Genomic DNA, 24,814 nt, shown 5'->3' with positions numbered 1-24,814 from the left:
CAAAGAGTTTTTCTCCGATGAATTATTAAGCCAAGTACACAAGAAATAATGGTGTATTGATCGATTTATCATGGTTTATCAAAACCAAAATCTAAATTGTCAACGTTGACGGCAGGTTGACGGTTTGTCTGCTGCAAACCTAAGAAAAATATAAGTTCCTGGAAATATTGACACGGGATTGGTCCATTACGATACCGAAATACGCTCAAATGCGTATCGAAATATCTTCATTATGAATGCGAAATAGAAAAACTTTTTTTTGGGTGTCAGTAATTCATTCTAGACATCGAAAAAAACTAAAATATCCAATCTTAGCTTCTAAAGTTTGCTTTTGTATGTTTTTCATCGATAAGTACATAAGTTTTGAAGATTTTAATTGATTTTACGAGTAGAAAGTGGTAGCACATTAATCAAAACGGTAGCAAATTGCAAATTACTCGCGAGGGTACAGTAGACAATATTTTTAAAATAATATTATGGTATCTTTATGTATGTGCAGACACAGAAAGGACAAAAAAACTTGCCTAGGCAATGACTTAAAGACAAAAAATAGCCACATTATAAACCATATATACTCAAAATAAAACTCGAGAATTTACCAACAGAAACGAAAAATCCATAATAAATAATTAAGAAATGTGGGACAAGGTAAAAAGCATAAACAATAACGAAAGAAAAAATCATAAATTAAAGAGAATTTCTGACGGTACCTCAATCAGAATGTATACAAACAAAGAGAGGAAAAATAGTAAAAATTATTATTAGTGTTAGTAGACAAACAACGAAAAATTAACAATTAAAGACAATAAACAAAAATTATAGAAATACTTTGCAAATACAAATATAGAAAACTACGAAGATTACCAATTCTCAAGAGCAAGAACAAACAGTAAGATAAAACGAGAAAAGGAAAGAACATGAAAAAAATTTAAGAAGAAAATAGCAGAAACATCCTTCAGGACGATAAACACTGTCTCTTCTGTTTTTGCATCTTTAATACGGTTATTTTAGCGACTGACAGTTGATATATTATATCGAACGACAGAAACTAAATTAGTTGACAATATCAAAGGTTGCTCATACAGGGTTCGGCAACACTTGTGTCCACCCCCAAAATCGTCTTTAATTTTAAAGTTACAATTTTGAAAATTTGCATACGCTCACAGTTGACAAAGCTCTAAAAGCTGACGCAAAAATTTGTTTTTTATCACGGTGTGGTTGGCGTCGCGACGCCTAAGAAGTATAATTTTTAGCGATTTTTGAGTTCTTGCGGAAATATTCGTGAATTCAATTTTTTTTCAATATAACTGTGATACAAATATCTGAGTTTTTATTTTAAATCTAATGCAAATCGTGTTTAAAATTTGCGAAAAAAACGTTGTTTTAATCAAGTTAGTTTTCAAAGTTATGACAGCGCAGCGGCAAACTACGTTTACACCAAAATTTCACAAGTCACTTCATTCATTCTTATAAAGGTTAATTTTGAATAACACGGGCATGTTGCACTTTATGGTGACCAGAAATCGTTAATTAACATCGACAAAGCGACAATTTCACCAAGTAAGACTTTTGTTACAAACTAAAGCGAGTCAAAAGATAGATGTCATTTGTGACACAAGATGCTGAGAGATGGGTGTAAACGTAGTTCCCAATTTTGACGTAATGAAATTGGAAATTAACTTGATAAAACAGCATTTTTTTCTCAAATTTTGAAGACAATTTGCATTGAATCTAAAATAACATTTGAGATATTTTTAACACATTTATATTGAAAAAAAATTAAATTAGAGGTTGATATCACAAACCCTCACAATTAACTAAAAATTACATTTTTATGGCGTCGCAACGCTAAAACTATCAGAGATAAAAAAAAAATTTGCGTCAGTTTCTAGAGCTTTGTCAACTGTGAGCGTATGCTAATTTTCAAAATTTTATCTTTAAAATTAAAGACGATTTTAGGGGTGGACACACGTGTTGCCGGACCCTGTATTAAATGTTTTTAATATGAGAGGAGACTATATTGAATGTTCACTGTATATCAATTTTTGACACAAATGTAAACCTTAACTGGTTTGTAAAATGGAAAATATTGAGTGCCTTGAGATGTTTGTGTTAAAATTTGAGACTGATTGGTTATGCCGTTTCTGAAAATTGTTGAGAAAGTTTTGAGAAAATCGCATCGGGCGCTCTGTCACGTCGTTTTTTAAAAATTGTGACTGTATGTAATTCCTTAACATAATATTAAATATACAGGGTCCGGCAACACTTGTGTCCACCCCCAAAATCGTCTTTAATTTTAAAGATAAAATTTTGAAAATTTGCATACGCTCACAGTTCACAAAGCTCTAGAAGCTGACGCAAAAATTTGTTTTTTATCACCAATAGTATTGGCGTCGCGACGCCTTAAAAATGTAATTTTTATTTAATTGTAAGGGTTTGTGATATCAATCCCTAATTTAATTTTTTTTTTGAATATAAATGTGTTAAAAATATCTCAGTTGTTATTTTAGATTCAATCCAAATTGTCTTCAAAATTTGAGAAAAAAATGCTGTTTTATCAAGTTAGTTTCCAATTTTATTACGTCAAAATTGGGAACTACGTTTACACCCATCTGTCAAGATCTTGTGTCACTAATGACAGATATCCTTTGGCTCGCTTAGTGCAACATGCCCGTGTTAATCAAAATTAACCTTTATAAAAGTGAATAAAGTGACTTGTGAAATTTTGGTGTAAACATAGTTTGCCGCCGCGCTGTCATAATTTTGAAAACTAACTTGATAAAACAGCGTTTTTTTCGCAAATTTTAAACACAATTTGCATTAGATTTAAAATAAAAACTCAGATATTTGTATCACTCTTATGTTGAAAAAAAAATTGAATTCGCGAATATTTCCGCAAAAACTCAAAAGTCGCTAAAAATTATACTTCTTAGGCGTCGCGACGCCAACCAAACCGTGATAAAAAACAAATTTTTGCGTCAGCTTCTAGAGCTTTGTCAACTATGAGCGTACGCAAATTTTCAAAATTGTAACTTTAAAATTAAAGACTATGTTGGGGGTGGACACAAGTGTTGCCGGACCCTGTATAATCGAAATAAATACTGTATGATTTATACATTTTTCGGTTTAATTTTTTACAGCGAAGCCCGTTGCTTTGTAAATTAATTTCTTTGGTACATTTTATTATTTATTTTTAATCTGAAATATAAAAAATATGCCAAGTCCAATTATTTCTATCCATCAGAGTTTTAAAATCGAAGGAGTTAAACAACGAAGTCATATTTCTTTGTTAAATGTTAAATGAGAGTTAACTAGGTGGTCTTTGGAAATCGGTGAATCTCGCTTAGCAACGGAACACTATCGAGCGATTTATGCACTGTGATTGGCCAATTTAAAGTGCTTCAAACTCTAAAACAGAACTAGAAAGTCTCTGAACATTGCACGATAGAAAAATCAGCTCAGATTTTGATCGAAAATTTTCTGTGACACCTGCATTATTATCGTCATTGTTATTGCTGAATTTGTTTTGTCACTAGAATTATTCAAGAGTCTTTATTTTGATTTCAATGTCAATGTTAAAGGTTGGAATAACTTATCGATTCCATTTTAAATTATATCTACAGAGATGATAAAAAAAGAGAGCTAACTATTTTTTTTATTACGATGTTTTGGCAGAAAAAACATCAAAATGTGTCAATATTCAAATCAACATAACTAAACAGCAATTCCATATGTCACAGGTGTAACAAAATGCCAAGAATTTTTTAATTTATGTACGACTAAAGCTTTTTCAAGCAGAAGTATACTGTTATGAGGTAGGTTAAAGTGCTGCAAATTATCTAAATAAAATTTGTTAAGTTACGATTGCAGATTATAGAGCAGCAAATTAATTTGTGGTGTCAGGGGTGTGACGTGTACAAATTAAATTTATAGTTTTTAATAACATTTTTCTATATTTCTGCGAATAACAAAACTCTGATTTCTTCTCCTTTAGTACACAAATATATAAACTATAGGCAGACATTTTAAGCCACTTTGCAATTAAAATAACTCAATTGTGCACTGTATATTTTAGAAAAGTGTAACGGGCGTGACAAAGTAAAACTTGTTTAATAAACGTTGCAAAAAAGTGCTAAAAAAAATTATAGTAGAAAGACTAATTTTATTAATGCTTTTAACATTTTGAACAAAGTAAGTTATATTTTACACAGGCAAAGGCGCCCACAGCCCCCAGTTTTGGTTTCACAAATTCTAACTTTTTTATTTAGACAAAATATGAGATATTGTTGGATATTTGGTATTGATTGCTTGAATATTTTTACTTAGTTGATTCAGATATTTTGACTTTGAATTCACCAGTATACAAAATATTTATATTATTAATTGATTTTTTGCTTTCAAGAAGAAATTCTTTGCAGAATTGTTGATTGCTTTTCTGTGAACGATACGTTTATTTGTGCCTCCCATGCTATCCTTTACCATGTAAGCATTATAATAGAAGTTGTTGAAACCAACTGTGTGTACATGTTAAATAATCAAATTTTGAAAGTCCGATCTAACAATTGTCACACCCGTGACATTTATTTTCAGTATTTCACTGATTTATCTTTTAACTTTAATTAGTGCAAAAACTGCATTATTTGTTACTTTGTATGGAAATTTTCAATTTTTAATTCCACAGATTTCAACAAGTTTTGCCAATTTTTGTTACAATATTGTCACGGGTGTGACAAATTTTCTTATCAAAGTTTAAATTCAAAAACAAATTATAAAATTACTTTTTATGTATTCAGTATCTGATGTGTAAAGTAAATAGTTCAAACTGATTTTACCACTAATTTTAAATTCTTGAAATTTATATTTTGAGTGAAAAAAAAAATAAGTGAAGTTAAGTGAAAAATTTAATTAAAGTAGATGAATGGAAGAGTAGTTAAAAGAAAGTGGTTATTTAAAGTATCAAGTAGCAAACAATTCAACCATTCATGGTTTTGGTTAATTTAAAATTTATATGTACAGTATGTTCCCGGATTTGAGTTCACAAGAGGAAAAAAATCGTTATTTTTCATTTTACAAAAAAAAATACAAAAGAATATTTTTTGCTTAATTTAAAATAAATAAATCTTTAATTAAAACTTTAATATTATCAAGCTGTGTTTTTAAAATCGAAAAAAAAACAAAAAATAACGAAGCACTTTTTTATTTTTAATTTTGCAAAAAATATCAAAGGAATAAAATTTGTTACTTAACTCAAACCAATTTCCACTATTTGATTGACCCATTACCTGTTTTAGCACAGTTCAATTCTAACTCGTAATTGTTTCGAATTTTCTCAACTATTGATAAGGATGCAATTGCATTTCTTTTCCAATTTTTTAATACTTACGCATTATTGGGTAAATTTTTCTTTATTCTTTAACGCACTATTTGATATTATGAATCTACAGCCTGCTATTATTTAAATACGATTATAAAATTTAATAAACAAAAATAATGAAAAAGTTAATTTTAAGAGTACAACCTAATAATTTTGAAATTTTAATTGCAGATTTATCTGTTTTTAAATAAGCAAAAAATGTTATTCCTTTGTAATTTTTTTGTAAAATGGAAAATAAACTTTTTTTCCTTCTTGTGAACTCAATCCGGGGACATACTGTACATATATTCGATTTTTAACAAAATTATGTTTCTGCAAGATGTTTTAGTTTTTAATGTTTCAGGTTTAGTTCGTGTGGAACTGCTGTAAAATAACAATTTTTAATGACAAAATCGACGAATTTTCTTAAACGGATGCAAAGATAAAGACAAATTTTGGTAGATAGACGCAATTTTGTATACTTACTTAACGTGTTAGTAAACATTCTGAACAAATTTGGAAAAAAGGCTAACATTGCATTATTATTAACGTTGAAGTAGTTTAATTAAGAGTTAATTAGTTTCATTAAGCTCTCTGTATTCAAGAAATTAAAATCCATCCACATATAAGTATTTGGGCTCGAAAGACACCTTGTACATGATGTTGAACAATTTGTTAGTGTACACTCTGTATGTTGACAAAATTTCGGTTCCTAAAAATAAGTATAAATTTGTTTACTAAGTAGCAGTTGTAAATAAAGTATGAATAACAGCTGCATTCTGGTTTTCTTTACTAGTTATCAAAATGAATGATATAATTAAATCAGTTTTCTCCTGGATCATTATTATTTTGTGTCTATTTTCCGTGAAACTTCTTTGGACACGGCGATGGCTTTACTATTATTCCTGGGTATTACCCGGACCCCTTTCATTACCTTTTATTGGAAGTCCTGCTGTTGTGTTCACCGGAGGAAAAGGTAAATTTTCGGAAGTAAATTGCAGTTATAACATTCGTTTCTAGGACCTCTTGAAGTTTTGTTTAAATTGTCGGAGCGATACCGCTCAGTCTTTAGAATTTGGATTGGGCCCCAACTGAACATCTTTACCATAAAAGCGAACGAAGCGGAGTATTTACTTACAAACTGTCTGCATAAAGAAAATATTCTATTTTGTCGATACTTTCAAGATTTTGTAACTTCCATATTAACAATAAACAGTAATTTGAGCATCTCTTAAGACAACTTCTGACAGTAAGTTTTTAGTCCATAAATGGCAACCACGCAGGAAAAACTTGAACCGAAGTTTTAACCAAAAAATATTAAATTCGTATTTTGAAAAACAAGTAAAAATAGCTAAGGAATTGGAACTTGAATGTGGAAAGTCAAACGATTTATTTTTTTTCTTTTGGGCTGCAACGTTTGATCTGACTTGTGGTAACAATTTTCCATATTTGTGTACTGTTTGCTTATTTTTTTTAGAAACGCTTGGAGCGACGGATGTGGCAACACTCCCTGTAGAAAATGCAAACTATCTTCCATTCATTGTCAGGTAAAAATTTTTTTAAAGTAAAATCCTACACAATTTTGAATTCAGTTTGAAGTTGATGACTCCATCTACTGTTGTTGTAGGTGCGAAGAATTATTTATCGAGCGGTTATTTAATCCTCTGTATTATTTTGATTGTATTTGGAAATTAAGCTCAAAATACAAACAACTGATTTATACAAAGGATCTATCTTGGCCTAACATAAGAGAAGTATGTGAGGAATACGAGGAATAATCAATCAAGTTCTTTTTTTATTTAATTCGGCGTCGTCAGATATATTCTGCAGGTCTTTGTGGTCAGTTTTGAGACGATCAATTCTTTAACTGTGTTTTCAGAGAAAAAGAGCTTATGGAGGCAACAATTCTGAACCAAAATATCGAAACTATAATTTTTTAATTTAAAAAATATCCGAGATAAGACAAAAAAACTGTAGCTAATCCTGAAGCTGAACAGAATTTGAAAATTGGTAACTATGGACACATAGAATCATCCATTGGTCAGACGAATATTAGACTCTCGTTGCCTAGGAAATTGGGTTGGCCTTTTACTCCACTTGTCGAATAAGCTTTCGGGATTGGTTGTTAACTTTTTATCAGTTCTCGAATACTATTAGTCAATTTTTGTTTTGAAAGTTACCATCTGTATTGCTGTCGGCACCCTCTATGGGGCGCGAGTTCTGGAATACCTGTATTTTTATTTTTGATGTACCATTAAAAATCGATAATTGCGGTTTCGATGTATGTATTTTAATTAAAAAAAGTTTGCGTCAATAGAAACCATGAACAATAATAATGATATTATTAAAACAACAAAAATCGGGCTTAAAAGTGTTAGGTGGGCCACTCTGTCTATATCAGAATCTAAAACATATACAAAAGAATCCAAACAATTTGAAGATTTAAAGAATAATGTGCGATCAAAAATTACAAATTATAAAAAATTGCAAAAAATGAAAATTTTCAAGACGACGATACTAATTTAAAAAATTCTAGCAGTTTTCATTTGAAAACAGTAAAATTTGAGAAGTTTCAATTCTGTCGAATTGTTGACTAAGAAGTTGCGCAAAAAAAAATATACAGGGTTTGGCAACACTTGTGTCCACTCCCAAAATCGTCTTTAATTTTAAAGATAAAATTTTGAAAATTTGCATACGCTCATAGTTGACACAGCTCTAGAAGCTGACGCAAAAATTTGTTTTTTATCACTGATAATTTTGGCGTCACGACGCCTCAAAAATGTAATTTTTAGTTAATTGTGAGGGGTTGTGATATCAATCCCTAATTTAATTTTTTTTCAATATAAATGTGTTAAAAATATCTCAGTTGTTATTTTAAATTCAATGCAAATTGTCTTTAAAATTTGAGAAAAAAATGCTGTTTTATCAAGTTAGTTTCCAATTTCATTACGTCAAAATTGGGAACTACGTTTACACCCATCTGTCAACATCTTGTGTCACTAATGACATCTATCCTTTGGCTCGCTTTAGATTGTAACAAAAGTCGTACTTGGTGAAATTGTGGCTTTGTTGATATTAATTAACGATTTCTAGTGTCCATAAAGTGCAACATGCCCGTGTTAATCAAAATCAATCTTTATAAGAGTGAATGAAGTGACTTGTGAAATTTTGGTGTAAACGTAGTTTGTCGCTGCGCTGTCATAATTTTGAAAACTAACTTGATAAAACAGCGTTTTTTTCGCAAATTTTAAACACAATTTGCATTAGATTTAAAATAAAAACTCCGAAATTTGAATCACAGTTATGTTGAAAAAAAATTGAATTCGCGAATTTTTCCGCAAAAACTCAAAAATCGCTAAAAATTATTCTTCTTAGGCGTCGCGACGCCAACCAAACCGTGATAAAAAACAAATTTTTGCGTCAGCTTCTAGAGCTTTGTCAACTATGAGCGTATGCAAAATTTCAAAATTTTATCTTTAAAATTAAAGACGATTTTAGGGGTGGACACAAGTGTTGCGAGACCCTGTATTTGAGACTTTCCAAAAGTCAGCTATTCCAGGACGGAAACTATTTTGGCGATCAATTTTTACATATTTAAACAGATATGTATTTCATATCACATATTTTGGAAGATAATTAGATTAAAAATTGTAAAAAATGACAATTTCGCAATAGTTTTTGGAACAAATTTATTCAAATTTAAGTGTGAGCTGATTTGATCGACGTTGACAGTGACAAAACTTAATTAATTATTTAATAATTTTATCCCTTGACTTAACATTTGCCCCAAAAAGTAAGTATTTTGGTGAAACAAGTTATCAACAAAAATGTTTTCTTGAATTACGCGCAGATGCGCTGCTAACTGGCTAAACTAGATAGGGGGGTCCCTAAATTAAGAGAGGCGTTTTTAAAAATTGTCTGTAATAATAAAACTAAATAATCCTCTTCAAGAACACATCAGAGTTTAAAATATTTCCAAAAGAATCCAAAAAATCTAAAAAGTCTAAATATACTCCGCGCGATAAAAAATTATAAAATTTGATGGTTTTCTTCCTGTCTACTTGTTTATTGAATGTGGTTTATTACAAAATAAAAATTAGCGCGAAAAAGAAAATTTATAGAAATTTGTCTCGTTTATTTGTAATGCCACCTAAAATTGTTCGTGATAATTTAACGTAGAATTTTATGCGGAATTTAAAACTGGGCCAATTTTCAACGTACGTCAACAAATAATTGAGTAATGGCCGTTTGGATTTTTGGGTAGTCGCCAGAGGACCCAATTTTTGAAGATTCGATTGTATCGGTGTTCAATATCTCGGAAACTACGACAGATGGAAAGAAACAGTTTTTGCTAACGTTCCTAGATTTACCGAGAGTCCAAAATGACAAAAATTCGCGAGTAAAAGCTTATTTTTTTAACAAACTTGCACTTATTTGTGCTCATTTTACGCATAAGTTTGCGCAGACTCCAAATCCAGGCACAAAATTTAATTTAAAGTTTCGGAAAAAAGTAAATTTTCAGTAAACACGGGTCATAAAATTGCTTTGGAGGGGCATATTTGCAGTAAACAAGTTTGTTTAGGCAGTAACAGATCTTCATTTCGCAGTCACACAATCTTTGGATTTTCATGATCAATTTTGGCATTTTTAGCCTGTCATGTTTCTCTTAAAAAAATACATTTCACCACGATTCACTGCCTAGAATTCCTCTTTAACGTTCCTGAAAATTCTGGATTTTCAGATGTCTTACATGAGTTAGTTATTTCATACAATTTCAGCCATTACCTCGTTATCTCCAGAGGCTTGGCAAATAAATAACAGTTCGACTCTCTTGGACAAAAGTAGAGAGACTTTTGAGGAATCTAATTTTTGTTTCTGTGGCAAATAGGAAATGAGTTCTTGGAATTGAATGATCAATTCTTTGGACAAGGTAAATACAAGTCCGATCACCATCATTTATTAAATTGGAATTTGATAATACAATTTAAGAAAGGTTTATCTTTTTTTTAACAACATCCGGTAACCATTCTTAGGTTTCTGAATAATATGATAAACCATCTCTACTTCATCCAACGATTTGTACTGACCTGGAAGAACTTCAAAATTTTGTATTATTTTGGACAGCAGAATTTTAGTGCTAATGATCCCATATTTCAAACCTGCAACTTCTTCATCAAAACAAATGTAAACACTTAATATTGTTACCAATGCAGTTTCTAGGACCGAAACTAAACGGCAAATATGCACATCGTGGTCTCTTTTGAATCTCTTCTGGTAAAAACCTGTCTGGATCAAATCTGGAAGAATCAGACCAGTATTCTGGATCTCTGTGAATATCTCGGATTGAAACAACTGCAGCGCTTCCTTCTGGATAAACTTGGCCATCTAAAATAATTAGAATTTCTTCTTTGTTGATCAAATTGAAAAGTTTACCTATTGAGACAGTTTTGTCTATGTAGCGCGATACTAATGGAATTGGAGGAACTAATCTCATGGTTTCTTTAATCACTCGTTCCAAATAGTCAAAAGTGTTGAGATCCTCTAGAGTGAGTTCTCTGTTGTTCAAAAGAATCTTCTGTTCTTCATACAGTTTCGTCTGGAAGCAACAACAGAACTTACGTTACTAAAGAGGACTGACCAAACCTGAACTTCTGGATAAATGCTCATAACTAAAAGAACATTTGCTACGACAAGAGCTGAAGTTTCGCTTCCTGCAACAAAGAAAAGTGCAACTTCGTTTTCAAGTTCCTCCGTGGTGTAATCTCCTTTCAAAGCACAACTGATGAAGTCATTTTTTAGGTGATTTTTGGGTTCGTCTACAGAGTTAGAAAGTTGATCTTCTGAAGACTGACCTGAAAAAGATTTCTGAAAACGTCGAATTATCTAAAAGAAGAACTTCAATGATTATTTTTTAGATTTTTTACGTACTTCTCTTATCTGAGGCTTGGAAAGATTCTTTGTATAAACTATTTCATTAAATTTCAAGCTTTTTTTCCAAATTAAATCAAAATAATACAGAGGATTTAACACCCGTTCGACAAATAGTTCTTCAAGTCTACAACAACAGTACAGTCATCAACTTCAGACTGATTGCTGAATGTGTAGGATTTTATTTTACCTGGCAATGAATGGTAAAAACCTTGCATTTTCCAATGGGAGTGTTGCCACATCCGCCGCTCCGATCGTTTCTAAGAAAAAAATAACCACACTCTACCTAAATATAGAAAATTGTTACCACAAATCAGATCGAGCGTTGTGGTCCAAAGAGGAAAAAATAAATCGTTTGATTTCCCACATTGGAGCTCCAATTCCTTCGTCATTTTATTGGCCACTTTCACTTGATTCTCAAAGTACGAATTTAAGATTTTTTGGTTAAAACTACGATTCAAGTTTTTCCTGCGTGGTTGCCATTTGTGGACTAAAAAATTACCATCAGAAATTATTTCAAGAGAAGCTCGCCTTACTGTTTGTTGTTAATAATGACGTCTGAAAATCATCAAAGTACTGATAAAATAAAATATTTTCTTTGTGCAGACAATTATTGAGTAAATACTCCGCTTCGTTCGCTTTTATAGTAATGATGTTCAGTTGAGACCCAATCCAAATTCGAAAGACTGAGCGGTACCGATCCGACAAGTCAAACAGTGCTTTCAGAGGTCCTAGAAAAAAGGTTTTTACTGCAATTTAGTTTACAAAATTTACCTTTCTCTCCGGGGAACAGAAAAACAAGACTTCCAATAAAAGGCAATGAAAGAGGTCCCGGTAAGACCCACGAATAGTAGTAAAGCCATCGCCGTGTCCAAAGAAGTTTTACGCAAAAAACAGACAGAAGAATAAGAATCCACAATAAAATTGACGAAATGATTTCATTCATTTTCAGAACTAGTGAAGAAAACAGAATATTGTTGATATTTATAATTTATTTAAATTTATTTTTAACTACAACTTGGTAAACAAATTTGTACTTATTACGTTTTTTTGCTAGTCGATGTAATTACGGCCTCGCATTAATTATACCTACAGGAGTCCCGAAATAGATAAAAGACAGCTGCAAATTTTTGAACCAAAATTTTGAGAACATAAACATAATGTACAGAGTGTGTCAATGAGAATTACGCCTACACTAATAGAAATTCTGCAAAACAAAGAGTTCATAAACATCTTGTATGTACAGGTCCGTCAACCCTTCAGAAAATTTGAAAATTTACTGACGTATGGTCAAATTATAGGATCTGACTGTGTTTTTATTACCGATAGTTTGGCGTCGCGACGCCTAAAAGCAAAATTCACCTGCAACACGTTTTTTAGTTGTTGCCTTTATTATCATCCATGTAAAACTTTTCGAAGAACAAGAAGGTACGGTCAGCAGCAAATGTATTGAGCTCATGGGCGGAATGGGTCGTAACAAGGTGCAGTAAACTCTCAGCGGGTGGTGTCCGTAATCTGCACCCTCATAAATCAAATTTGCGGGGCCTAAGAAATTTCGAAGCTTTGTTGTTGAAAAACTGACCAGGGATATTTGTAAGGTTTTAATTTACACAGTCGTGAATTCATGAACGACGAATTTCGCAATTTCGACCGACAAGTTTTAATTGCTAAAATCTTAGGATTTAGTTTTGTTTTTCTAAGGTGGATAAAAGGTTGAATGTAATGATTGATAAATCAATGTAAATAAAAAAGTCACAAGTTAAAGGAAACAAACAAAAAAAATTAACTTTATTGTAAACAAAAAATTAATAAAACAAATTAAAAAAAAGGCTTAAATATGAATACAAAAACTTAAGTAAAAGGAAACAAAAAAATTAATCTTTATTGTAAGCAAAAATTAAATAAAACAAATTATTTTGCTCCCTGGCAATCCACCTCTTCACCTCTTCAACGTCGTTTCCTAGAAAGACAAAAAATTGAATAATGAAATGGAAAAAGTGAATAAATTAAATCATGTTTATTAAACTTACCCATAGATTTAGATTTAGATTTTACCCGCCCGCTCGGCAACCGAGAATGAAACCCTTGGTTTCCAACGTCGAGTTCTTTATTGCTCTGGCAAACGTGGTATCTTGGAGAAAATTGACAAATTATTTTTTTCAAATATTTACCGCATAGTTATAGAGGTAGAAGATAATCCGACAGGTATGTGGTCATTTGAAGTGGGGATGCGTGAGTATTTCCACTCAAAAACGCGATTTTTTAAACTTTTAAATTTTTTATTAATTATGATTTTAAAATCCCAAGAAAACATAACCAAAATACTTTCAAATAGAGTTTGCTACTGCACTTTTTTTTCATTTCATTGCGCGCCTAAATTAACAGAGAATGCATTTAACACGTCAAAGTAGACAATAAGGGCCCGATTTCATGTTGACTTGTGGCATTGCAAATCAACCCCAATTAAACAGCAACTGCGTCAACGCAATTTTCGCACTGACTTGAAATCGGGCCCTAAGGGGTCAATTTTAATTCAGTGCCGCAAATTGGTTACGCAGCGGCAAAGTTACGCACTGTCAAATGCAAAATAAAATCAAGCACAGGGCGCTAAAGCATGGTCGAGCGTCAATATTTAAAAAGAAAATGGGGAACACAAGTAGTTAACGAAACGACTTGCAGCATTTCATTCTTGTAGTGCTAACCAATTAAGCAAGATTTAACTCCAAAATTTGGGTAAAATTAATTTAAAGTTAATTTCAAGTTATTTAGCGACGTCGCTAAAGGTGTTTGCGACGCGACTAGCAATGCCAATCATATCACGCCAACCTTAGTGACGTCGCAAACGACTTGAAATTAAATTTGAGCTATAAAGATGAAAAAACAGTATACTTCTCTTAATTAATTAATTAAGGAATTTTATGGTAAGTAAATAATTTACGGTAAATTTGAAAACGCTTGGAACTGCATGAGATCAATAAGATTGAATATGTTGAGAACAAAATTGTTGGATCAAATTTTGGTGCTGGCATAAATTATCAAAAATACAATTTATTCCCAAATACTAAATGTCATTTAAGCGATTAACTCAGTTTAACCATCGCTCTGATGGTGATAGCATTGTTATCGAAATGCGCGTCAGCATTTTTTGGCAAAATTTGGTGTTTGAGAATAAATTGCATATTCGATAATATGATAATGTTCAGAAATGTATAAAAAATTTACTGTACCGACATGATTTTGAAAACTACTTTGAAAAATAAGCGTTTTTTCTTCTTAAATTTTAAACATGATTTGCATTTAAGATTTAAAATAAAAATAGAGATGTCATAAAAAATTTTAATTAGCGAGTGTTTTCTCAAAAACTCAAAAATCGATAAATATTCCAATTCTTAGGTGTCGCCAAACTAACACTAGTAAAAAACAAATTTTTGCATCCGATTCTAGAGCTTAATCAACCGTAACGTATGCAAATTTGCAATTTTTTTCTTCTAAATTAAACACGAACTTGGGGGTGTTTATAAGTGTTAATAAGAAATTATTAAAAAGTCAAGATCGAATAAGTATATTTGAAATTTTTTGGCAAACGTCCTTTCAAAAATTCCAAATAGCTGCAAATTATTCTGAAATTCTTAGAAAGGATTACAGTTGATCCGTTTAGTGGAAATTGGATTACCTGTGTTTAACCGAACCTAATGACTTTACTTTGACTGTTACCGACTGCCGCTATTTGGCAATTTTTTCTACTGGGTTCTGCAACACTGATAAACACCCCTTAAAATCGTCTTTAATTTAAAAGATAAAAATTTGCAAATTTGCATACGCTTAGGGTTGATCATGTTCCAAAATCGGATGCAAAAATTAGTTTTTTATCAGTGTTAGTTTGGCGTCGTGACACCTAAGAATTAAAATATTTATCAATTTTGGAGTTTTTGAGAAAACACTCGGTAATTTAAATTCTTTATGACATAACTGAATAAAAATTTCTGTTTTTGTTCTAAACTTGCAAATCATGTTTAAAATTTGAGAAAAAAAACGCTGTTTTATGAAGGTAGGTCAAAATCATGTCGGTACAGTAAATTTTTTGTAGTAAAAGTTTTTATACATTTCTCAACATATTCAATTATATTAATCTCATGCAGTTCCAAGTGTTACTTTGTTATCAAATTTACGGTAAATTATTAACTTACTATAAAATTCCTCTACTTAACAATTAATACTATTGAAGTAACTCTTTTTTTATCTTTATAGTTTTATTATTGTCTACTTTGACGTCTTAAATGCATTCTCTGCCAATTTAGCTTAGCAATCAAATGAAAAAAAAGTGCTGAAACTGCACGAAGTTGTGGTATCTTTATATCTTAATTTTTACATAGCAAACTACATATATTTGAGAGTATTTTGGTTATATTTTCTTGGAATTTTGAAAACATAATTTGTCAAAATTAAAAAATTGTTTAAAAATTTGCGTTTTTGTGTGCAAATACCACGCATTTTTACTTCAACTGACCACATACCTGTCGGATTATCTTCTACCCCTATAACTAAGCGGTAAATATTTGGGGGAATCAATTTGCCAATTTTCTCCAAGATACCACGTTTGCCAGAGCAAAAGAACTTGACGTTGGAAACCAAGGGTTTTATTCTCGGTTGCCGAGCGGGCGGGTAAAATATCGGAAAGGTTCAATCTATCGGTAAGTTTAATAATAATAAACATATTTTAATATATTCACTTTTTCCATTTCATTATTCATTTTTTTTATTTCTATGAAACGACGATGAAAAGGTGAAGAAGTGGGTTGCCAGGGGGCAAATAAACCTCGAAGTTTTATTTTAATTTGTTCTATTTAATTTTTGCTTACAATAAAGTTTAATTTTTTTGTTTATTTCCTTTAACTTGTGACTTTTTTATTTACATTGATTCATCAGTCATTACATTCAACCTTTCATCCATCTTAGAAAAACAAAACTAAATCGTGAGATTTCAGCAATTAAAACTTGTCGGTCGAAATTGCGAAATTCGTCGTTCATGAATTCACGACTGTGTAAATTAAAACCTCACAAATATCCCTGGTCAGTTTTTCAACAACAAAGCTTCGAAATTTCTTCGGCTCCGCAAATTTGATTTATGAGGGTGCAGATTACGGACACCACCCGCTGAGAGTTTACTGCACCTCGTTACGACCCATTCGGCCCATGAGCTCAATACATTTGCTGCTGACCGTACTTTTGTGGAGGGCAGAAACCTCTTGTTAAAGGCCCCACAATCCTCGTTCTTGCACGACAGTTTTGAACGACGGTTTCGACGGCACAAATATACTTGATGCTGAATATTTAATTCAAAAAATATATCGTATACGAAATTATAGATCCATTCAAATTGTCCTTTGGTCCGATCTAGACTAAGATATAAACGCTGTAACAAGATTTGATTTACTGTAATCTCACGACCATTGCGAAACTATTCAGCACACACTTTGACAGATCTGTCAGGTATCTAGATCTGTCAGGTACGCCTATGTCACAAAATATCAGGTGTAACATGTGTGAGATTTTGTTCGACAAAATGACTTGATTTCTAAAATTTTTCAAATATCCAAACTCTGACGTGATTGTTTTCTTTTACGTCCTTCCATAGCTTACAAGAAATGCTACAGAAAAAAATTCTTGAAGATTTTAATTACTACCACTTTCATAATATTGCTGTTACAGTTTGGTGCTTTACTTACCAAGCATCCTGTATAATATGAATTATAATGGGTATAAGTTTGTGAATTCTATGTATGATTCAAGGTTTAGGGATTACAGTCATTTTGTGGTCACCCCCAAAATCGTCTTTAATTTAAAAGAAAAAAATTTGAAATTAAAAATTAAAGAAAAATGATATTAATTTTCAAATTCATAACATCAAGGTTTGAAACTATGGGTGCGATTTTGTTTCTCAAAACAGTAAATAAATCGGCAGTGATAAAATATAGCCGTCTTTGTCTTTTGTCATTTAAAATTTGTATTTTTTTTCTTGTCACTTATCACTTCGTCTAGCAATACGTTCACGTTAAAATTGACCTTCATACAAATGAATCAAGTGACTTGTGAAAATTTGGTGTAAACGTAGTTTCTCACTCACTGCCCGTCATTATTTTAAAATGTAACTTGACAGCCGTTCCACACGAAATGAACCTGACACATTAAAAACTAAAACATCTTGCAGAAACATAATTTTGTTAAAAATCGAATATATAAATCTTAAATAACCCAAAACCATGAATGGTTGAATTGTTTGCTTCTTGATACTTTAAATAACCACCTTCTTTTAACTACACTTTCGTTCATCTATTTTAATTGAAATTTTCAGTTTACAATTTTTTTTTCACCCAAAATATAACTTCCAAGAATTTAAAATTAGTGAACAAATAAGTTTGAACTGTTTACTTATCACATCAGATACTGAATACATAAAAAAGTAATTTCATAATTTATTTTTGAATTAAAACTTTGATAAGAAAATTTGTCACACCCGTGACAATATTTTAACAAAAGTTGGTAAAACCGATCGAAATCTGTGGAGTTAAAAATTAAAAATTTGTACACAAAGTAACAAATAGATAATGCAGTTTTTGTATTAGTTGTAGTAAATATATATATGAGTGAAATACTCAAAATAAATGTCACGGGTGTGACAATTATTTTTCAAGAAAATTGTAGTAGACACGTGTAGCACAATTGACGTTTCTGACATAACTGTGAGTTCTATTCAAGTGATTTTAATAAGTGTTAAAAATCCACAAAGAATTAAATAAGTGCAAAAATGGATTACAAGAAGTCCAAATCGACTACTTCAAAGGAAAGAATGGCAAAATGGCGAAGGGATATAAAAACAAATGCGGAAAAATTTGAGCAACATCTCCAATCGGAAAGGCAAAGAGACAAAGAACGAAGAGCAAGGAAAATGGAACAGTTGACAAAAGACGATAATTTAAAGATGCTAGACAACGGCAAGCAAATCGTAGACAAAAGTTAAAATTAGCCCAAGCTTTGGACAAAATTGACGAAGTCGAAGAAAATAAAATTAAGGGATATAAATGTCAGCAAACTTTCGGCAAGGCAATGAAACGAATATATTCCGCTTTACCAAACGATATCACTAGAAGAACTACAATCATACGAAATTTGTTGCGGCAAAATAAGCAGGTGTTAACAAAACTTGAAAAAAAAAGAGGCAGTAGTGTTCTTCCGCCGGCAGTGAAACAACTTGTGTTTGACTTTTTTGAAAGTGATACTGTTATTAGCCGTCAGGCTCCAGGAAAGCGAGATGTAAAAAGTGTTCAAAATCGTGTAATTGGGATGAAAGAATTGAAGCAAATCAGACATATGGGAACAACAGTGGGTGAAGCCTTTGAAAAATTTATTGAACAATTTCCTGAAGTTAAGATTGGACTTTCCAAATTTCACGATTTACGGCCTAAACATGTGCTTTTGGTCAAACAACTTCCACATAATGTTTGTGTTTGTCAAAAACACGCCAATTTTGTGGAGCTGCTAAAAGTATTTGAAGACAATGCTTACGATATTCAATACAAGACTGTATTAAAAGAACTTTGTTGTAATCTTGAAAATGAAAATTGTATGACAAGTAAATGTAGCAGTTGTACGACAAATATTCGAGAAATTTTATCACTAGTAATGGACACAACACGTAATGTAAAATTGCAAGAGTGGATAACGAATGATATGGGACGACCAGAAAAAAAAGTAGAAATTACTAACTTAAAAGAAGTCATACAAAAAGTAAATCAATTATTGCCAAGTTTTAAATTACACCAATACGTGAAAACCGTACAAGATAACCATTTTGAAAAGAAGAAAAGTGAAACGTCTTATCACAACGTTGTAATCCAAGTTGACTTTGCCGAAAATTACTCCATGGTGCAGCAAGATGAAATTCAGGCAGCGCATTGGTTTCATGGAATGGTGACAATATTCACATGTTGTATTTGGTTCAATTATGGAGAAGAAGTTGAATCATACATTGTAGTTAGTAATGATCTATCACATTCAAAAGTATCAGTATCAACTTTTATCAACGAAATTGTACACCATTGTAAACAGGCATATCTTGACTCGCTCAAACACATAGATTTTTTTTCCGATAATTGCGCTGCGCAATTTAAAAATAAATACAATATTGGTAATCTATGTAAGACAACAGAAGACTTGGGAGTATCCGCTAGCTGGAGCTTCTTTGCTAGCTCGCATGGCAAAGGAGCTGTGGATGGGATAGGAGGGACAGTGAAACGTGTAGTTCACAGAAAGATTATGGCAAGAAAGGCAGTCATCAATTCAGCGAAGGATTTTTTCTTGATAGCCAAAGAATCTATTAATGATGTCAATATTTTATATGTTGATGAATCTAAAGTTAAAAGATCTGAAGAAACTTTAAATCAGCGTTGGAAAAATGTTAGAGCAATTCCAAATATCCAATATTACCATATATTTCGTCCAAATAAAGAAGATAGTTCCAGGGTAGATGTATGTCTAGCAGACGGTTCAGAAATATACACTCTACCAATTTATGAAGCAGAAAAGCGTGGCCGTGGGCGTCCACGCAGTGTTGTCTGAGTAGAATATAAGTTACTATGTTCAAAACTTTTCATACAATAATAAAATTTCTCATTTTGCTATATTATTTCTATTTTTGAGAAGTTTTTTTGTAAATTCTATTTAACAAGTTATGCTGTGTCACGCCCGTTACAAATGTATGTTACGCCCGTGACAGTTTTGTAAAATGTACAGTGCACAATTGAATTGATTATTCTAATTGCAAAGAGGCTTAAAATGTCCCCCTATAGGTCATATATTTGTGTACTAAAGGAGAAGGAATCAGAGTTTTGTGATTCGCAGAAATATAGAAAAATGTTATTAAAAACAACAAGTTTAATTTGTACGCGTCACACCCGTGACGCTACAAATTAATTTATTTCTCTATGATCTACAGTCATAACTTAACAAATTTTATTTAGATAATTTGCAGCACTGTAACCTATCTGTTGACAGTATACTTTTGCTTGAAAATCCTCTTGGTCAAAAATAAATTAATAAAATGTTGTCATTTTGTCACATCCGTGACGTATGGAATTGCTGTTGATAAACCAGCGTTTTTTTCTCTGATTTTAAACACAATTTGCATTAAATTTTAAGTAAAAACAGATATTTTTATCACATTTATTTTGAAAAAAAAAATGAAATCCGCAAAAACTCAAAAATCGCTCAAAATTACACTTCATACGCGTCGCGACGCCAATCGAACCGTGGTAAAAACAAATTTTTGCGTTAGGTTGTGGAACTTATCAACCATAAGCGTTATGCAATATTGTAAATTTTTATCTTTCAAGTTAAGGGGGTGACCGTAAATTGTGCATCCTGTACTTATAAAATATAAAATTTCTGTTCTTGATTCAAACAGCTTGTCTGTGCTATGGTCAGATGGTTGGGTCCCCAAATGGTGTAATCTGTGGTAATGAGGGTACAGTTGTAAATCTACCCTCAAGACGTAAGTCGTAAATCTTATTTCGATGCGAGATTCAAAAACGTGTAATCGTTCTGGGAAGATAACTAAATCATTTTTTATGTAATTTAAGAATTTTTTTTATCAATATCATCACAAGTTTATTCTCTACAATTTGGTCGAAGAAAAAACTTGATATTTTGAACAGGTTCTATTTTATGGAATTGTCTGAAAATTCCGAATTATTCAACTATTATAACTTGCCAATTTTTTTTTTAATTATTTTTTTGTTTCGGCCAATCGTTACAGAATTGTATTACAAACAGATGAGTTTTTGAACGAAATTGATACCTATGAAACTAAGTCTGAAATCTTCCCAGAACTTTACATGGGATTCTCCATAAGAGAAAAACGTTGAACATGGGTTCGCTCGGAAGCTCGCTCTATCGTTAATTACAGGGAATGTGCCTAATGATCTAAATTATGTACATGTGTGTTGCATAAATAGCTTTAAAAAAAATTTGAAACAGTATTGTTGGTTTTGTTTTTTGTACCACCCTGTATAACTGAAGAATGAATAAATTATTTAAAAATTTATAAAAACAAAAATTAAAAATGGCCATTAAACAAAAAATTAAATTAACAGGTTTTTCCAACCTTTGCTTCATTAATAACAAAATAGTAAACACGTGTAGTATGCATGAATAACTTTGACCCGAACTCTAGTGGCAAGTGATTTTGCAGCCAAAATGTATTTTTTAGTTTTTATTATTTGAAAATAAAAAAGTTAAACTGGTTAAGTTATTTGAATGATTTCGAATGATTATACAGGGTCCGGCAACACTTGCGTTCACCCCCAAAATTGTCTTTAATTTGACAAAACCCTAGAAGCTGACGCAAAAATATGTTTTTTATTACGGTTTGATTGGCGTCGCGACGCCTAAAAAGAATAATTTTTAGCGATTTTTGAGTTTTTGCGCAAATATTCGTGAATTCAATTTTTTTTCAACATAACTGTGATACAAACATCTGAGTTTTTACTTTAAATCTAATGCAAATTGTGTTTAAAATTTGCGAAAAAAACGCTGTTTTATCAAGTTAGTTTTCTAAATTATGACAGCGCAGTGACAAACTACGTTTACACCAAAACTTTACAAGTCACTTCATTCACTCTTATAAAGGTTAATTTTGATTAACACGGGCATGTTGCACTTTATGGACACCAGAAATCGTTAATTAACATTGACAAAACGACAATTTCACCAATATAGACTTTTGTTACAATCTAAAGCGAACCAAAGGATAAATGTCATTCGTGACACAAGATGTTGACAGATGGGTGTAAACGTAGTTCCCATTTTTGACGTAATGAAATTGGAAACTAACTTGATAAAACAGCATTTTTTTTCACAAATTTTAAACACAATTTGCATTGAATCTAAAATGAAAACTGAGATATTTTTAACACATTTATATTGAAAAAAAATTAAATTAAAGGTTGATATCACAAAAAGGCGCCGCAACGCCAAAACTATCAGTGATAAAAAAAAATTTGCGTCAGCTTCTAGAGCTTTGTCAACATTGAGTGGTAGGTATGCAAATTTTCAAAATTTTATCTTTAAAATTAAAGAGGATTTTGAGGGTGGACACAAGTGTTGCCGGGCCCTGTATTCTACAAATTAAAAAGTCTTGAATAATCTTTTCCAAATCTTTTGATTTACAAGAATTCTTTTCTTTTAATACATTAGGCTTTTTAGAAGCGAATAACTTCTTCTAGATGATTTAAACTCGAAATCTTTAGATTTTTTTGATCAATACTGTTTGAATTAAGAAATTCTTGTACTATCATATTGTTTCTAGAAAATTCTTATTAGTCTTATTAACAGAAATAAACTTTATTTGTTATTGAGATATGCTCTGGAGTAGGTTTTTTAATTAGTGCCAAAATTGGAAATATGTTCATGATTTGCATGCTCAACTCTTTAGACAAGCAAACAAATAAAATCAAGCCTCATCACTATCATTTATTATTTTGACAATCCGATTTATGGAAGCTTTATCGTTTTCTTAGCAAGATCCGGTGACCATTTTTAGGTTTCTGCACAACATGAAAAACCATCTCAATTTCACTCAACGACTTGTAATGACCTGGAAGAACTTTAAAATTTTCGATTATTTTTGACAACAAAATTTTAATGCTCATCATCCCATATTTCAAACCTGCAACAACTCCTTCTAGACCAATTTTAACATTTAAAATTGTTACCAATGCAGTTTCTAGGACCAAAACTAAACGGCAAATATGCACAGCGTGGTCTTTTTTGAACTTCTTCTGGTAAAAATCTATCTGGATTAAACTTGGAAGGATCGGACCAGTATTCTGGATTTCTGTGAATCTCTCGGACTGAAATGACTGCAGCACTTCCTTCTGGATAAACTTGACCATCTAAAATAAATTGGATTTCTAATTTGTCGATCAAATTAAACAGTTTACCGATTGATACAGTTTTGTCTATGTAGCGCGATACGAATGGAACTGGAGGCAAAAGTCTCATGGTTTCTTTGATGACTCGTTCCAAGTAATCTAAATTGTTGAGGTCCTCGAGAGTGAGTTCTCTGTCGTTCAAAACAGTGTTTAGTTCTTCGTACAGTTTTGTCTGCAAGCAAAATGAGCTAATTGCTACTAAAAAGGACTGTCCAAACCTGAACTTCTGGATAAATGCTCAGAACTAAAAGAACATTTGCTATGACAAGAGCTGAAGTTTCGCTTCCTGCAACAAAGAGAAATGCAACTTCGCCTTCAAGTTCCTCCTTGTTGTAATCTCCTTTCAAAGCACGTTCGATAAAACCACTTTTTAGGCAATCCTCGGTTTCACCTAAAACACAGTTACAGAATTTGCCTTTTTTAGATTAATTTTTAGACCTGTTAAGGCACAAGATATCTGATGCTGTCGAATTATCTAAAAGAAAAAATTAATTGATTATTCCTCGTTTTTACAACAATCATACTTCTCTTATCTGAGGCTTGGAAAGATCTTTTGTATAAATCAGTTGTTTGGATTTCGAGCTTAATTTCCAAATCCAATTGAAATAATACAGTGGATTAAGTAACCGTTCGATACATAGTTCTTCGCTCCTACAACAAGAGTAACTATAGTTATTAAAAAAAATGAAATTTGATCGGTAAATTTGATTATTGTGTGATAAACAGTCATCAATTTCTAATTCATTTTTGAATATAACAGTAGCATCTTTCGTTAGAAATTATTTATTTGGCAATCAATGGTAGAAACTTTGCATTTTCTTCTGGGAGTGTAGTCACATCCACGTCTCCGATCGTTTCTAAGTAAAAATAAAATCAATTTGTAACTAAATATTGAAAATTCTTACCACAAATCATGTCAATCGTTGTAGTCCACAAAAAAAAATAAATAAATCGTATGAATTTTCACACCGAAATTCCAATTCTTTCGTCATTTTATTGGCCACTTTTACTTGATTTTCAAAGTACGAATTTAGGATTTTTTGGTTAAAACTCCGATTCAAGTTTTTCCTGCGTGGTTGCCATTTATGAACTAAAAACTTACCATAAAAAATTATTCTAAGAGAAGTTCAAATTACTGTTGGTTGTTAATAATGAAACTACAAAGTCGTCAAAGTATTGATAGAATAGAATATTTTCTTTATGTAAACAATTATTGAGTAAATACTCCGCTTCGTTCGCTTTTACAGTAACAATGTTGAGTTGAGGCCCAACCCAAACTCTAAAGATTGAGTGGTATCGCTCCGACAATTTGAACATCGCTTCAAGGGGTCCTGGAAAAGAGGTTTTAACTGCAATTTATTTCACTAAAATTACCTTTTTCTCCGGCGAACAGAAAAACGGGACTTCCAATAAAAGGCAAAGAAAGAGGTCCCGGTAAGACCCAGGAATAGTAGTAAAGCCACCGCCGTGCCCATAGAAGTTTTACGAAAACTAGACACAAAGGAACGATTATCCAGGATAAATTTGACCGAATGATTTCATTCAT

The 24,814-nt window shown here is 31.7% G+C and overlaps 2 protein-coding genes across 2 annotated transcripts; both read right to left on the bottom strand.

Annotated features, from left to right (window-relative positions):
• Positions 1 to 10,294: 10,294 nt before the first annotated feature.
• Positions 10,295 to 12,244, bottom strand: LOC148176591 (cytochrome P450 4V2-like). Its single transcript, XM_088033954.1, has 9 exons — positions 12,056 to 12,244; positions 11,818 to 12,012; positions 11,589 to 11,771; positions 11,472 to 11,541; positions 11,282 to 11,408; positions 10,997 to 11,236; positions 10,787 to 10,949; positions 10,559 to 10,738; positions 10,295 to 10,512 (listed from the first exon to the last, which is right to left on the bottom strand). The coding sequence occupies exons 1-9, from the start codon at positions 12,225 to 12,227 to the stop codon at positions 10,349 to 10,351; spliced, it is 1,494 nt and encodes a 497-aa protein (XP_087890080.1). The 5' UTR covers positions 12,228 to 12,244; the 3' UTR covers positions 10,295 to 10,348.
• A 10,595-nt stretch (positions 12,245 to 22,839) lies between these two features.
• On the bottom strand, positions 22,840 to 24,814 carry LOC148176590 (putative cytochrome P450 313a3). Its single transcript, XM_088035149.1, has 6 exons — positions 24,643 to 24,814; positions 24,405 to 24,599; positions 23,487 to 23,659; positions 23,278 to 23,440; positions 23,050 to 23,229; positions 22,840 to 23,003 (listed from the first exon to the last, which is right to left on the bottom strand). The coding sequence occupies exons 1-6, from the start codon at positions 24,812 to 24,814 to the stop codon at positions 22,840 to 22,842; spliced, it is 1,047 nt and encodes a 348-aa protein (XP_087891275.1).

This window comes from Gnatocerus cornutus, chromosome 4, assembly GCF_029298725.1.
Source record: "Gnatocerus cornutus isolate USDA-ARS CGAHR chromosome 4, icGnaCorn1.1, whole genome shotgun sequence".
Classification (NCBI taxonomy): Eukaryota; Metazoa; Arthropoda; class Insecta; order Coleoptera; family Tenebrionidae; genus Gnatocerus; species Gnatocerus cornutus.
Note: the sequence above shows the minus strand (reverse complement) of the source record. Positions and strands in the feature narration are given on the sequence as shown.

Coding starts and splice junctions, on each gene's coding strand:
- LOC148176591 (XM_088033954.1), bottom strand. CDS start 12,227: ATGAATGAAATCATTTCGTCAATTTTATTGTGGATTCTTATTCTTCTG. Junction 12,013..12,055: donor TCTGTTCCCCGGAGAGAAAG/GTAAATTTTGTA, acceptor CCTTTTTTCTAG/GACCTCTGAAAGCACTGTTT. Junction 11,237..11,281: donor CCAAGCCTCAGATAAGAGAA/GTACGTAAAAAA, acceptor TTCTTCTTTTAG/ATAATTCGACGTTTTCAGAA.
- LOC148176590 (XM_088035149.1), bottom strand. CDS start 24,814: ATGAATGAAATCATTCGGTCAAATTTATCCTGGATAATCGTTCCTTTG. Junction 23,660..24,404: donor TTCATTATTAACAACCAACA/GTAATTTGAACT, acceptor ACTGTGTTTTAG/GTGAAACCGAGGATTGCCTA. Junction 23,230..23,277: donor AGACAAAACTGTATCAATCG/GTAAACTGTTTA, acceptor AATTTATTTTAG/ATGGTCAAGTTTATCCAGAA.